Raw genomic sequence first — 16,133 nt, 5'->3', positions numbered from 1 at the left:
TGCGTTGCAGTAGTCGAGGCGGGAGATGACTGTTGATTGGACGAGGAGTTGGGTGGCTTCTTTTGTCAGGAAGGGGCGGATCCTTCTGACGTTGCTCAGGAGGAATCTGCAGGTTCTGGTCGTCGCTGCGATGTGAGCAGAGAAGTTCAACTGGTCGTCGAGGACAACACCAAGGTTCTTGGCGGTCGGGGACGCAGTCACAGCTGCATTCTCGACTGTGATTGAAAGGTCGGTTAGGGGGGAGGATTTGGCCGGCAGGTGGAGCAATTCTGTTTTGCTTAGGTTCAGTTTGAGGTGGTTGGTCGTCATCCAGGCGGAGATGTCGGACAGACAGGCCGAGATCCGCTCAGAGACGTGGATATCTGAGGGAGGGAAGGAGAGGAAGAGTTGAGTATCGTCGGCATAACAATGGTAGGACGTGATAATGTTACCCAGTGATTTAGTGTAGAGGGAGAAGAGAAGGGGTCCTAAAACCGAGCCCTGGGGGACACCCGTCCGTAGGGGGCGGGTGGCCGACAGGGTCCCTCTCCATGACACTTGGTAGGAGCGGTCATTGAGGTATGACACACAGACACTCTCTCTCTACCTGAACACAGACACTCTCTCTCTACCTGAACTATAGAAACTGTCACAACATGTTATGGAAAATATGCAATGAGAAAGAATACTGTAGAAAGTGCATACAGTGAGAGCATGTATATCTAGGAGGACATATCAACAACTTTCTACAGTGACAGCATGTAGGCCTATCTAAAAATATTGACAGCTTTTTACAGTGACAGCATGTACATCTAGGAAATATCAACACCGTTCTACAGTGACAGCATGTATATCTAGGAAATATCAACAATGTTCTACAGTGACAGCATGTATATCTAGGAAATATCAACAATGTTCTACAGTGACAACATGTATACCTAGGAAGTATCAACAACTGTGTCCTGCCCTGCAGAGAGAGCAATAATATTTAGCTTCCTCACTTTTCAGAACTGTATTCCTCTCTGAACCTGAGGCAAAACATTATTGCAGTGCTGTAGATATTTCCTTTTGTAGTCAAGATTTAAAACCAATGTGGAATCGCAGGTATTGACCCAAGATAAGCCTCTAATCCAGTGGTTCCCAAAGTGTGTGGCGTTCCCCTAGTGGGGCGCATAGGTACTGCAGGTCTGGCGCAGGAAAGAAATTAAGAATAATATTCATTTAGCCTACCAAAACTGATAAAAGCCAATGTCAACTAAATTTAACTGACTGTCATGTGTTATTCTTTATATAAAGCACATTCAGAAGCCTAAATACGTTTTGCCACAAAAGGTGTTGTAAAGGCCATATGAGTGTTTTGGTTATTAATATTATTATTATTTTGGTTAGTATAGTGTCTTATTTATGTTTGAGCCATAGAGGGCTCACCGCCTCCATTATAGCCCCTCTTCTATAAATAGCCTAGCTAATTACCGTAATCCCATGCACCTGTGATGAGGATACATTTTCATACCTGTCTCACCGTTTGGAACTGACAATGGAGCACTTGACAACTGTTCTGATTTAACCCTGCATTCACCATCATCCACCTTTGGACAACAATAAACCCTGTAAACAGAACCTGTGGCAACTTTGGACATTCAATTCATTCAACATCACAAACTTTGGGACTGAGTAAGATAATTAATTGCGGGTGCATCGTGGACGCTTGTCGATTCATTGGGGAGCGACAAGCGGACACTACAGGTGTTATTGTCCATTGTAAAAGCATTTGTGTTCCAGGCTAGCTAGCTATTGTCCAATCGAATGAGTGAATGAATGGGAATCGAAGAGAGAGTGAGACATAACATTACGCTAGCCTGCATGAGAGGAATTTGTGAGAAGAATTGAACAAAAGTTTTGAAGTTTCTGGTAACAGCTAAAATACAAGCGGCAGAGCCCACAAGTACTCCAGCTACGAAATCAAAACTGTGGGAAATACTGCTGCCTTTTGCAACATCCCACCTGTGTAAGGTTGGCTTTTCTGCAGTGGCCTCCATCAAATCAAAATACATCATACAATATATCAAAGTTGAACATTGAGAATAAACTGAGAGTGGCAATCTCAAAACAACTACCCCGCTTTGAGAAGATTTGCAAGGGAAAGCAAGCACACACAAGTCACTGCATGTAGGCTAGAATGTGAATATGAAAAGTGATTTATTTGCAACCTGCAGTAGTTAATAGTAGACCTAATTTTGATTAATATATTATTTAAGTTACTATTATTTTATTGTAATGAAATCTACTACTCAGGGGACCAGGTTAGGTGGGGCTCGAAAATATTTTCAACTACCCAAGTGAGGCCTGATTGAAAAGGTTTGGGAACCACTGCTCTAATCTAATCATAACTGTAAACTACATCAGATGACTAGGGGGATAAATCCCAGGGGAGTGCAACTGCGCCCGCAGGCCCACGGTGCCAGGGTCCAAAGATGGGCCCCTCCTGAGAGTGAATGGTCCCCACTCCCCACACACCACATACTGGTCAGGGGGGGGGGGCTTCCTGAACACTTTGTGCCCCCACAGGTTCAGATCTTTCTCCAGAGAAATCCTATCCAAATCCAAACACACAAGTGCAAAGCCAAACTGGCCCAGAGTCAGCATCATCCAAACCCAAACACACGAGTGCAAAGCCAAACTGGCCCAGAGTCAGCATCAGTAACATCTGCACTTGTCCACCATGCCCCCCCGCCCCACCATGATTCTCTGATTTGCCCGATTTGATTAAATGTACGACCTGCACGGAAAAAAACTCAAACGCCCAAACCCTGCAAACCCTCCCCTGAACGGAACGGATCAGATGGCGGGTCCAGATGTTTGACTCTGAAGTTGCAACCGAGCAGATCAGAGAATATTTTGGGGTCTAATGTAAATAAATGTGTCCTTAAGGGACCAAGTAGCCGCCATATTTCTCTATGTACTCTTTCACACTCTCTCTCTATCTATCTCTATCTCTCTATGTACTCTTTCACTCTCTCTCTCTCTCTCTCTCTCTCTCTCTCTCTCTCTCTCTCTCTCTCTCTCTCTCTCTCTCTCTCTCTCTCTCTCTCTCTCTCTCTCTCTCTCTCTCTCTCTCTCTCTCTCTCTCTCTCTCTCTCTCTCTCTCTGTACTCTCTGTCCCACTGTCCGAGCGTGTCCCCTCAATTAGCCGGCTGCAGCTTTCGCCCCCACTGACCAACCGAGTATTAGATATAGCTGAGGCAAATCGTGACGTCACCAAGGAAATCCCTGTTCCCGCTGCCAGCATCGTCAATGCAGCTCTCAGAGACAGAGCTGTTCCTGTTCCTACTTCTTCCCCTATTGTCTCGGACACTCTTATTATAGGTGACTCAATCGTCCACTATGTCTCTGTGAAAGGTTGCGAGACAAGGTGCTACTCTGGTGCTAATTCCCTGGTGGTTCACATTGGAGCCAATGATATCAAAGCTGATGCATCAGAGCTGATAAAAGAGGAGTTTAATAGATTAATGGACACTCTCTGGGAGACTGGTAAGACCATAGCCATCTCAGGGCCCCTACCCTGCCTATATTGTGGGGATATGAAATACAGTCGCCTTCACCAATTACATCTGGTGGAAAGCTGCTGGTTCTGGAACATTACCTACATAGATAACACTCTTTTTTATGACAGATACGACCTCTTCAATAGAGATGGAGTACATTTAAACAGGTCTGGAGCCAAGCTGCTCTCTATGAATATTTCTGATACATTGCAAGCCCTCTTTTGATTTCTCCAAAAGCCTGTACATTGATGCTTTGTATGTCCAAGTTCTACAGTAACTCAATTAACTTACCCCCTTCAACTCTCTCCCCAGTCCAGGCTTAGGCACCTTAGTAATCAGGAAAATAGTGCCCCGCTAATATCTTCTTCAATTTTATCATCAAAGTTACCTCTACCATTCCATCCCATTCCAACAATAATTAGCAATAGACATCAAAATAGAGCATCTGGTAAAGCAAATTTGACAAACCTCCGACCTTTAAAATATTACAGTCCAGTAAAATGTCATGGTCATGGGATAAAGATGGCCCGATTTAACATCAGGTCACTTCTCTACAAGTCCTCATTGGTGAGTGACATCATCTGCGATGAGAAATTAGATATTATTTTTCTAACGGAGATATGGCTTGGCTCTGATGGAGCGGTAACTTTGGCCGCTGCCTGCCCCGCGGGCTATAGTTTTATGCACTCAATACGCGAGGGTAAGAAAGGAGGTGGACTGGCAAATATTTTCTCAGACACTTTAAAATGTAAACCTCTGACTCTTGGCAGCTATTCATCATTTGAATACCAGGCCACCATACTTGAGAGTAAATCCCCTGTGCTAATAATTACTATTTATCGTCCTCCAAAGCTCAGTAAAGCCTTATTTTTAACAGAAATAGCTGAACCATCTATCTGTTCCACTAACTATGACAGAACCCTGAAAACAGGCGACAGAAACCTTCATGTGAAAAAATGTCAGATACTGAAGCTGTGGGCTTCCTACAGTTGTTGTACTCTTTTGATTTTATTCAGCATGTTGTCGGCCCAACACATAAACACGGCCACACCCTGGACTTGGTGATCTCTAGAGGTATGAGTATCACTGTCGACAAAATTATTGAAAGGCCGGAGCTATCTGACCACCATCTGCTATGTTTTAGTATGACTGTCCCTGATCTTGAGAAAAACAGTACAGACTATACTATTAAAAACGTTTCTTTAGCCCGTCAGCAGCCAGTGAGTTCCCTAGTCATCTGGCATGTGCGCCCCCCCTACCTGAATCTCCCTCAGTAAATTATATGGTTCAACATTTTAGTTTTAAAGTAAGGTCAGCTCTCGACAAAGTGGCTCCCTTGAAAACCAAGAGGAGACATAAAGCCAGAATAACACCCTGGATCACTGAACATATGCGTTCACTTAAGAGGGAATGTCGTAGAGTGGAGCGAGTTTGGAGAAAAACCAAGCTCACTGTCCACCTACAGTCTTTAAAGCAATCTACAGTTGCCTACAACAAAGCCATGCGTTTGGCAAGACAGACGTATTTCTCAGGCATTATTAATGAGAATAAGACAAATGCCAGAGTTTTATTTTCCACCATTGAACGTCTTTTAAATCCCCCCCCCCCAGTCCTACAAGCAGTCGCTCGCTGCCACTAAAGCTAAGTGTAATGAGTTTGCATCCTTTTTTGATAATAAAATTATTAACATTCGTGCTAGTATTATGAGTCTCAAACTGCAAATGCCGCTAGTGGTGCTATATGCAACAGGATAAATCGCTCCAGGGGAAGTCTAACATCATTCTGTGCAATTGATGAAGAGGAACTCTGCAAAACCATATCGCAAATGTCATCATCCTCCTGTTCTTTGGATGCCATTCCCACCCCCTTCCTCAAAGAGGTTTTAGACAGTGTGATTGGAGATATCCTTAAAGTTGTAAACAGCTCTCTCCAATCAGGCGTCTTTCCAGACTCACTAAAAATGGCTGTAGTTAGGCCCTTATTAAAGAAACACAACCTTGATCCCTCTGTGTTGAGTAATTATAGACCTATCTCTAATCTCCCTTTTCTGGGCAAGGTCTTAGAAAAGACTATTTTTCATCAACTGGATGCGTTTTTACAGAAAAATAAGGTCCATAACAAATACCAATCTGGCTTCCGGAGGGGCCATAGCACTGAGACAGCACTTGTAAAGGTAATCAATGACATTAGGGTGTCTGCGGAAAATAAAGAAGTATCCGTTCTCCTACTCCTAGATTTAACGGCTGCGTTTGACACAATTGACCACACAATTCTAATGCACCGTCTCGAGTACTGGATATGTCTGTCAGGCACGGCCTTGTCCTGGTGATATTCCTACTTAACAGGTAGAAGCTACTCTGTCAATCTAGCGAATTATGATTCTGACAAACACACCATCTGTTCTGGTATCCCGCAGGGCTCCATTCTTGGCCCTTTATTGTTCTCCCTGTATATACTGCCGCTGGGTGGACGTATTACCAATCAGAGTTAACTTCCATTTCTATGCTGATGATACCCAGCTTTACCTCTCCGTAGCTCCAGACGAGCCCTGTGCTCTAGACCCGCTGTTGACCTGTTTGTCCAGCATAAAAGGCTGGATGAGTGAGAATTTTCTCAAGCTAAATGAGGATAAGACAGAAGTTCTCATAGTGGGGTCTAGTGAGCAGAGATAATTGATAATAAGTAGACTGGGTAACCTGAATGCAGAAAATAACACTGCAGTAAAGAACCTGGGGGTTATTATTGACTCTGAATTGAATTTTAAAACACACATTAATCATGTCACGAAGATTGCCTTCTTTCATCTTAGAAATATTGCACGAATTAGAGCCTATCTGTCCCTGGACCTGGATGATGCAAAAACCCTAATCCACGCTTTTGTTTTCTCTCGGCTTGATTATTGTAATGCACTTTATTCTGGCCTGCCAGAGAAAACAACTGACAGATTACAACTTGTCCAAAATTCGGCAGCCAGAATTTTAACTAGAACTAAGATGAGGGAACATATTACTCCAGTTTTAGCTTCACTGCATTGGTTCCCGGTTGTCTTTAGGATTGATTTTAAAATTCTCTTGCTTGTTTTTAAAGCTCTTAATGGTCTGGCACCGTCCTACCTCTGCGACTGCCTACATAGATATGTTCCAAACCGCCCCCTCAGGTCCTCTAGTGCGGACCTGCTCGAAGTGCCTACAATGAAATATAGAAAATATGGCGAAGCAGCTTTTTGTTTCTATGGGCCGACGGCGTGGAATAATCTCCCACTACATATAAAACAGGCAGCCTCTGTGGATAGCTTTAAAGCACAGCTCAAGACCTATTTTTATACTCTTGCTTTTAGCTGATTTTAAAATCCCAATTTAAAAAATTAAAATTTGTTTCTGTGACTCAGACATGCTGCGCGGTCAAGTTTTTCAAGCCAGCACTGTCACTCACCTACAAGGAAACAACCGGTCAAAACGTACAGAAAGCCTCTCATATCTGTACTCTCTGTCTCCGACATGCTCCGCGGTCAGTCTCATCAAGCCAGCAGTGTCACTCACCTACAAGGAAACAACTCCTGTTCTACAACTGACTGTTCTATTTTATTCACATAATATGCTTACTTCATATATACCTACCACGTGTATCTATTGCTATGTTCGCCCATCACAATCACGCGAGCAGTCTGTCCCGTCTCCCTGTCTCCCTGTGAGTGGCTGTCCCGGAGTGATGACCGGAGTGCTGGACATCCCGTGATGAGTCATGACACCCACCCAGGATGCGACCCTCTCTGCGTGCCCCCCTGTCTCCCTATCCCCGGCTGTCTCGTAGTGATGACCGGAGTGTTCGACGTCCCGTGATGACCGGGAGGATGCAACCCTCTCTGCGTCGCCCCCTGTCTCCCTGTCTTCGGCTGTCTCGGAGTGATGAACAGAGTGTAGAACGTCCCGGGAGGACGCACCCCTGTGCCTCAACTAGATCCGCTATCAGTTCTATCTTTAATCTTATAAAATGTTCAGTTGCTATCGCATGCACTCATCTGTGTTTCACTACACACATGGGTGCATGCTTACCAACTGTTCGCCTGTTTTTTAATGCAACATGCAACACTAATATCACCGACATCTAAGAAGGAAGATCCCCCCTTGAATGGCCCTTCTAAGGTTTCTCTCCTCCACATTGCCTGTGGTGCATTTTTTCCTATTGTTAGGTTTTAGTGAGTTTTTCCTTACCTTTGCGTGGGGTATGTCTGGGAGTGTTGCATTTATTTATTTATTTATTTATTTTGAATTTATTATAATTTTTTGGACATTATGGTATTCTTGTTGTTATTGTGTTGTTTCTTCTTGACTTGTTTAAAGAAGACATGTCTCTGTTAAGCACTTTGAGTTGCACTCCGTGTATGAAAGGTGCTATATAAATGAAGATCAATTATTATTATTATTATTATTATTATTATTATTATTATTATTATTATTATTATTATTATTATTATTATTATTATTATTATTATTATTATTATTATTATTATTATTATTATCTCTCCTCCAAATATGGTATCTAACCATCATTTATTCATCCATCCACCCGGTCGTTGTCCTCGTCGCCACCATCATCTGAAGGCCCCCATCATCATCTGTAGTCCTTTTCCTCTGTCACTCACACTCACACACACACACACACACACACACACACACACACACACACAACACACACACACACACACACACACACACACACCCATGCTCATGCACTTTGCAAACAGTCCCAGAGGTCTTTTAATTTTTTTGAGAGGCTATTTTTAGTGTGAAAAATAATCGAGGTGGAAACTTCCATCTGTCCTACACTCTCATTCCAGCTGCTCCTTTTTAGCAGGCGGGCGTAAAAAGAGCACGGAGAGAAAGAAACAAACCAACAAATTTACAAGATAAAACGACACAGGGTTTTATACGTGTGCGTTTCACATCAGTGGGATTCTTAAAACAGAGGGTCATGTTTCCTTTTTTCACGGAGCGTCGGTGTGGGTTCTCTGCAACTTTGATGAGAGAGTGAAAGAAAAGTCCGGTGTGGTGGAGATCAGCTGTGATTACAGAGAATGTTTAAAGAGCTCACCGAGCTGTGAGGCTTTCTTACCCTCACCACCAGTCTACCCCTCTCATTTCAGAGACACGGCCCCTTTCTCTCTCTCTCTCTCTCTCTCTCTCTCTCTCTCTCTCTCTCTCATTATATTCTACTACCTGATGAAAATATCGTCATTGAAAAGGGAAAAAAAGAGAGAGACAAAGAGAGACAAAAAGGAACCAAAAGGGAAAACTGAGCAAATTTGAGACGACGTGAATCAAAGGTTAGAGCTACAGAATCTCAGCCTGGAAGTTTAGCCAGGGCTACAAGTGGTAACAAGCATGCGGGAGAGTCGGACCCACTCGAAGATTCAGCTTTAATTTAGGCGTGAAATGTCCAGAATATCAATGGGTTTCACAGTCAATTATTGCTCAAGTCCTCACCCTCCATCAATTTTAGAACTGTATATAGTCATCTTTATTTTAGTCATCTTATTTTATTCTATGCTAAATGTATTGTATTGCACTGCACACTTTTTAGAACTGTATATAGTCATCTTTATTTTAGTCATCTTATTTTATATATGCTAAAATGATTGTATTTTTATTATTGGAAGCTGCTATAGTCGAGGGACCACAATAAATATATTTTCACTCTTCTTGCTGTAAAGTACTGAAATAAGTGACAATAAAGGCATTTGAATCTGAATTCATCCTTCAAGACATAGCCTAGTATTTGGAAGGTGGAACGTGGCCCGAGAGTCCAATGTATATGGACATGTTTGTAAATGCAATCAAGCGAATTCAAATGTCCTATAATATCATTATGCATAGAGCCAAAACAACAACTATAGTTGAAAGGTTCAGGGCCACCACAACTTAATACGCTGAATTGATCGTAGAGCTGGGTTGGTCCCTGCTGCACCCCAGGGGCAGTCTGGTAAATCGTTAAGTGAGGGCATGAAGAGAGCAGCTCTGTGTTGGTACAGCCAGGGGGGGTCCTTCTCACAAAGCTGAACCAATCAGCTCATTAGTACTCTCTTTATATTCTCCGGAACTTCTGCAACTCTCTTCTTTCATACTCTGCACATCTGAATGTCTTTTTCCCCTTTAAACAAAATGGAAAGGACACTTTAAAGGAACAAGGAAAATAAAGGTCACTTTAAGGAAAGAACTGATGAGGTTCTTGTATAGTATAGTTTAGAAATAGCAAGTATAGCATAAGGATATAGAGTAAAAACTGTATATTGTATAGTAGTGTACATAGCTAGAGATGTTCCGATACCATTTTTTCCTTTCCGATCCGATTCCGATACCTAAGCTTTGGGTATCGGCCGATACCGATACTTATCCGATACCAGTGCATACATTAAAAAAATAAAAAAAATATTATATAAATTATAAAACGTTTTTTTTTTTTTTTTATACAGCTACTGTTTATATACTGTTTTTTAGTAATAACTATAAAGTTTTATTCAACAACAGGTGATTGTATAGATTAGTATTAGTATCAGTAATTGAAAACTATCTCAATGAGTTCACCCACGGAAAGGTTGTTGGCACATTAGTTCCACACGGACATTATTCGTTGCTGCACTTGCTTCCACAAGAAGGCTCCGTTTAGTAGCAGAGGCTCTGTTGTGATTTTTGCACAATAAATATTCAACATTCTCTTTTGAGACTCCGCCTCAGACTCTTATCATTTGGCACTAAAAGCTAAACATTGTCGCCGATATGGCTGTCCGCAACATGTCATTAATTGTGTACGGGACGTGCAATTGTGCAATGACGACGTTACCGTGAGCTAGGTTAGCTAGCATCAGAGCTACCGGTATATGGAAAAACTAACGTTACTGGTGACAGTGATTTAACTTGGATTATACAACGGCATGCAAATTTCTCGATTCTGATTGGCCATTCACACGTCTTTATTGGTAACAATCCACGGTCCTGGGCTCAGGACCCGCCCACAACCAAATCACATAACCCTCCCCGGCTCACTCCGGGAGAAAACAGGATCGCGGAGAACAAATGGTTATGTTGAAAGCACCATAACGACTAAATATGAAGCGATTCTGTCAAGGGGAATGTGTTAGTATTTTAAACAATGTTGGATGATGTAATTGATGGGTCTTGACTCAATCTAGAACAAAAGAAAAATCGCGGATTGATTGATAGATTAATTGATTGATTTAAATTTCTTCCTTCCTACTTTCCGACTGCAGCGTTCTCTCTCACACTGTCCGACGCTGGCGTACCCACAAACACACACATACACACACACACACACACACACACACACACACATACACACACACACACACACACGCACACACACACTGTGACACACACACACACACACACACACACACACACACACGCACACACACACACACACACTCCTGTCTGCAACAGCGGGGGAGTCAGACTGAGAGAGAAGCAGCGCTGTTTTAAGTGAGCATGGTCTATTGAATTGATTGATTGGTTGATTGCTAATTTTATTACTGTACCCCTGGTTTCCAACTGGTTAAGTTTAGGCTAAAAGAAATAAATAAAAAAATAGGGCGAAGAAAACGTTTTTTTCCTATAGGGCAAAGAAAACGTTTTAATAAATTTTCAATCAATCATTCCAATAATACACAGTTGGATGTGTTAGTTGGTTGGATGCACTTCAAGCTGCTTCCACATGAGGCAACTTCTCTCAATCATTCCAATAATACACAGTTGGATGTGTTAGTTTGGTTGGATGCACTTCAAGCTGCTTCCACATGGAGTTGTGGGAACTACTTTTTCTGGCGGATGGTTTTTTCAATAAATCTTCGATTAATGTGTGTTTATTGTATAGAAATAAGGTTGGATGAATCTGGCAGTTGTATAAAAGCTTTACACCACGTGCAGTCGTGATTTGTGACCAATAAACCATGCCTAGGGGGGTCTAACGACCCTCGGCTGCGCCTCGGGCCTAACAACCACCCCTAGGCATGGTTTATTGGTCACAAACCACTCCTGCGTGTGATGTAATGCTTAAATACTCCTTTGCCAACTTGCTGTACTTTGCTTGTGAATAGCCCCAACTTTAGCCAAGGTAACGTTATGGCTAAACCTTTAACGTTAGTTAATGCTAGCTTTCGGTTAGCTGTTCAGCTAATGCTAATAACATCAGAGCTCCCCGTCAACAGCGCTCTGCCGGGACGATGGCATTTTAAGAAAGTATCTGCTCTGCTGTTAAAATGGCAATTGACACTTTAATTCACGGTCGTTTAAGCACACGTTTGTTTTATAATGCTCACTCAGCGAGTAGGGTATATCTACAGAGCCCAACGTCCGCAGTGTTGTTGATAAATTACGTCATATGGTATCGGAGCGCAACATTAGAGGGTACTCGCCGATACCGATACCAGCATTTTAGGCAGTATCGGCGGCATTTCCGATACTGGTATCGGTATCGGAACAACTCTACATAGGACCCAGTGCCTTAATTCGTAGCTAACATTGTGTTGCATTATCTCAGGACTTTAGCATGTCTATTTTATCATGCCTATTTTATTACCTGTTTATTATATCTATTTTATTATTTAGTATTATTGCACAATCAAAGCGGGCATGGCCACCCACATTTCACTGTATGCCCTGGTATGTATGTGACAAATAAATCTCTTGAACCTTGAATCTTGAAGATGGCCGTTGCTAATTGAGAGTATGGGATGCAAAATGAATGCGTGGCTGGTGGAAAGTGTGCAGGCTGAGGCAGGACACAACCGGAGCATGAAAGTTGGGAGGGGACCTGCTGTGAACTTGGCAAGCACCTCGGCTGCCTGCTGGAGCTCTCTTTCATTTTCTCACTCTTCCTGTCTTTCTTTCAGCTCACGTCCATCTCTGTCAGCCCCATTACATGTATGAGTCCACACACACACATCTCTGTCAGCCCCATTACATGTATGAGTCCACACACACATCTCTGTCAGCCCCATTACATGTATGAGTCCACACACACATGTGGACGCTCACACTGTTACACACAAGGATGACATGTCTCTTTCATATCCCCAGTCAAGGATAAAGGTATACCTGTAAACACAGCAGGAGAGGTCAAGCTGAATTGATACACGTCAATTGTGTATCTCTCTCTCTCTCTCTCTATCTCTCTCTCTCTCAAGCAGATATACAATAGGCCAAGATGTTACAATAGCTTCAGTTAACATAATGAACTCATCAGATACTGTACATCTACAGTAATGAGTGAGTGTCTTGTCTGACATGTAGAGAGGTCAATACAATACATACAGCCAAAGCAAGCATCAACAATCAATACACACTCACTTCACTGCATGCATGCATCTATTTATAGGAACACAGTTTACACCCCCCCCCCCCCCCCCCTACACACACACTCACCCTCCAATATCTCAGAAATTGATTGAAAAATGTATTGAAATGACTCCCAGTTTGGAGGATATGTGCTTTTTTAAATGGATGGAATATCCATTTAAGAGCAGGGGGAACACACCATATGTTCACCAAATTAAATAGCTTCTTATTTACAATCACGTTTGATTAGGGTAAAATTGGTTGACTCTCAGTGTATTGTACAGTTGAGCATTGGACAAAGATAGATATTTTCTCATTTGCATCAAGCTAATTGTGCTGGGTAACCTGCCCTCTCAGTAATAGTTCTGTCAATTTCATTACAGACATACTTTAACTTTGATTCATTGAAGTGGCTTTGGCAACATTCAGGCAGCAGCTGGCTGGTTTGGGTTTAGGTGACCCGTCACTCACTACTGAAGAAAGAACAATGGGCTGTTTTGCTGGTTGACTTTTGCCGTCGAGGCCCTAGATAGAGTGCGATGTAGTGATTACTTTAGTGTAATAGAATAGTGTGTGTGTGTGTGTGTGTGTGTGTGTGTGTGTGTGTGTGTGTGTGTGTGTGTGTGTGTGTGAGAACCTGCCAGGACAACCACTTCCGTGCAGTAGTATTATCCCAGGCTAAATAACTAGCAGCAGAGTGAAACACCTTGGCAATCGGGACCAAATTCAATCTCACACACGCCGCTCTGTGGGACACAGACACTTAAATTGACACGTCAGGTTGGTGTGTGTCCGCGCATGGAAGAGTGGAAAAGCTTCTGTGCTGCCGACATGAGGCCGCATATATTGGCTGCCCAGTGCCCAGGGGAGTTGATCTCCATGTATCATTATTATGTGATGTCCCCGGCCCTTAGAAAGAAAATATATTTTGATTGTGAAAATGAATTCTATTCTATTTTAGTCTGAGGAGAGGACGGATTTGGGGCATTTTCACACAGCTGAGCCTGAGACCAAATTCAGAAGTCAACGATTAACAGACGGAAGCAATTTGGTTATCATTTCCATGAGCAGTATTTCATTCTTCCAATTAAATTCGCCCAGTGAAACGGGGCTGCCTGCTTCACCGTGCTGCTACTTGTAATGAATGTCAGTGTCACTGTTCGTCACATGCACCATCCATGCTCCTCTTAATCGCGCGGATTACCGGCGCCGCGCAACCCTCCACCGTCTGCTCAGTTTCTATTTCAAAACACCCAAATGTTCCACTACTATGTTTCTGTCGGATTTCCGTTAACTACACTCAATACAGAGTGACGCGCAGCCGGACATATATTATGGATAGACTCGCAAGTCGCAACAGAAGTCCTACTTTCTGTCTGCTAGACAGACTTGTATTGGAATAGTCATCACAAATCAGCGCACCAAATCCTTTAGTTTCTGTGGAAATGCCGGGGATTTGTCAGCAGATCCAAACATAGTATGGAGATCAAATAGCTATAGTATGAGTTATTGGCGAGGTTGGCATGATTGTAATTCCAGATACATATGTTTTGCAATACCTCTGTTTGGCTGTTTGTCAAGGTATTACCACTTCTCAATGTACTGAATTGACACATGCATGTATCCAAATGAATGATGAAATAAACAGTGTCACGTCCATAATGTAAAATTGGATAGATATGCATATGCTTAATAAAGAATATTGTTGTATCTATCTGTATATTAGTATGGGTTTATAGGGTCCGAGGGGGGGGGGGGGCGCAGTTGGGGAAGCACACACAAGTTTTCAAAGTAGAATAATATGCTTACCTTCCATGCAAAAAATGACCATCCAAGCTATCCATAGGTCCGAATTGTGAAACTTCACCATGGTTCCTAACTGGTTGGCAAGTCGTTTTCAGTTGATACCAGCTTCCTTGTGAAATTAAAGTTCTCACAGTTTATCTGATGTAAAGTAACTGTCCCTTGAAATAACATACATGAAAGCGGCCCGAGATTTTTTACGCACTAGGCAGAGGCATTTTCATAACATAAAACGAACTGTTCAAATGTGTGACGAATATAAACCAGTGCATTTTGATCCACTATGCACACAACTTCTTCTTTACGCTCTTTAGTCGCCTTTCCCCCGTTGTTTCACTGCCGTTTGGTCGTTCCACATAAGCGTTGCCTCGCACCGTTCGGTGGACTATTTCACCATCACCCACCAGTCCGTTTATGCACGATCTGAAAAATCTTGTCCACTGCACTTGACTTGCTGTAGTTGACACAAAACTTACAAAAGATCCGAGACTGACGCTTTTCTCGTAAGGTTGATGATGATGATGACTCTCCAGCGCGTCCTCTGTCCCTCCATGGTTCTCGTCGCGGGCGTGCGCTCGAGCTGCAGCATTCTATTTGGAACGGCTGATTGAGATGAGAACAAGCTGTTGCCAGGAGACCGCTGACGCTAGTCGAGAAGAGGGCCGCTCATGCCCTCCTCTGGCGGGAATAAGAAGTGCACCGAGCCGCCGCGCCTCACAGCATCACTTATTGCAAAGAGAGCAGCTGATTGATTGATTGAAAACTTTATTAATTGCAGAATGGGTACAATACAGTACAGCTCAATACACACAATTGTTAAGGGGATGCAGACCAGAGAAAGACTTTCGTCTTGTTTACATCAGGGTCCCCCATTTTCAATTCATCAGGATTCATCAGCTCAAACCAATGCGCAACTTAATAGGAGCGGCGTTTGAGAATAGAATAGAATAATGTGCACACGTTTAGCCTGTATGACATTTCACAATCTAATATAGTCTACATAGACACATTTCCATATGAATTGAAAATGGGGGACCCTGATGTAAACAAGACAAATGTCTTTCTCTGGTCTGCATCCCCTTAACAATTGTATGTATTGAGCCGTACTGTATTATACCCATTCTGCAATCTGTTAAATAAAGTTCATTCATTCATTCATTCATTCATTCATTCATTCATTCATTCATTAATTCATTCATTCATTCATTCATTCATCCATCCATGCGCCCCCCAAAGTTTAATTTCACTGTAAGTGAACTTCACAGGTGAGTTCTTCACAGAGTATATATCCCAGCTGCCTCCTTCACATGTCCACGTCTCTCCTACTACACAGCTTGTAGGCTACACAACATAAACACTCAAGAAGGGAGGCAAGAGCACACACACGCACATAAAGAGACTTGTACACACAAACATGTACAAAGGGCAGATACATTCACATATCTACCCTTTAAACAAA

At 42.6% G+C, this 16,133-nt stretch overlaps 1 protein-coding gene across 1 annotated transcript in view; it reads right to left on the bottom strand.

Moving 5' to 3' along the window:
* Window positions 1-15,147, bottom strand: part of LOC311223932 (immunoglobulin superfamily member 11-like) — a 284,318-nt gene extending 269,171 nt beyond the window's left edge. The window contains exon 1 of the mRNA XM_084308708.1: window positions 14,681-15,147. Within this exon, the coding sequence (XP_084164834.1) occupies window positions 14,681-14,741 (61 nt within the window). The 5' untranslated portion in view covers window positions 14,742-15,147. The remainder of the gene's footprint in view (window positions 1-14,680) is intronic.
* Window positions 15,148-16,133: the final 986 nt, after the last annotated feature.

Source organism: Notolepis coatsorum, assembly GCF_963971535.1.
Source record: "Notolepis coatsorum genome assembly, chromosome: 1".
Lineage (NCBI taxonomy): Eukaryota > Metazoa > Chordata > Actinopteri > Aulopiformes > Paralepididae > Notolepis > Notolepis coatsorum.
This window is presented reverse-complemented; position numbering and strand designations above follow the sequence as displayed.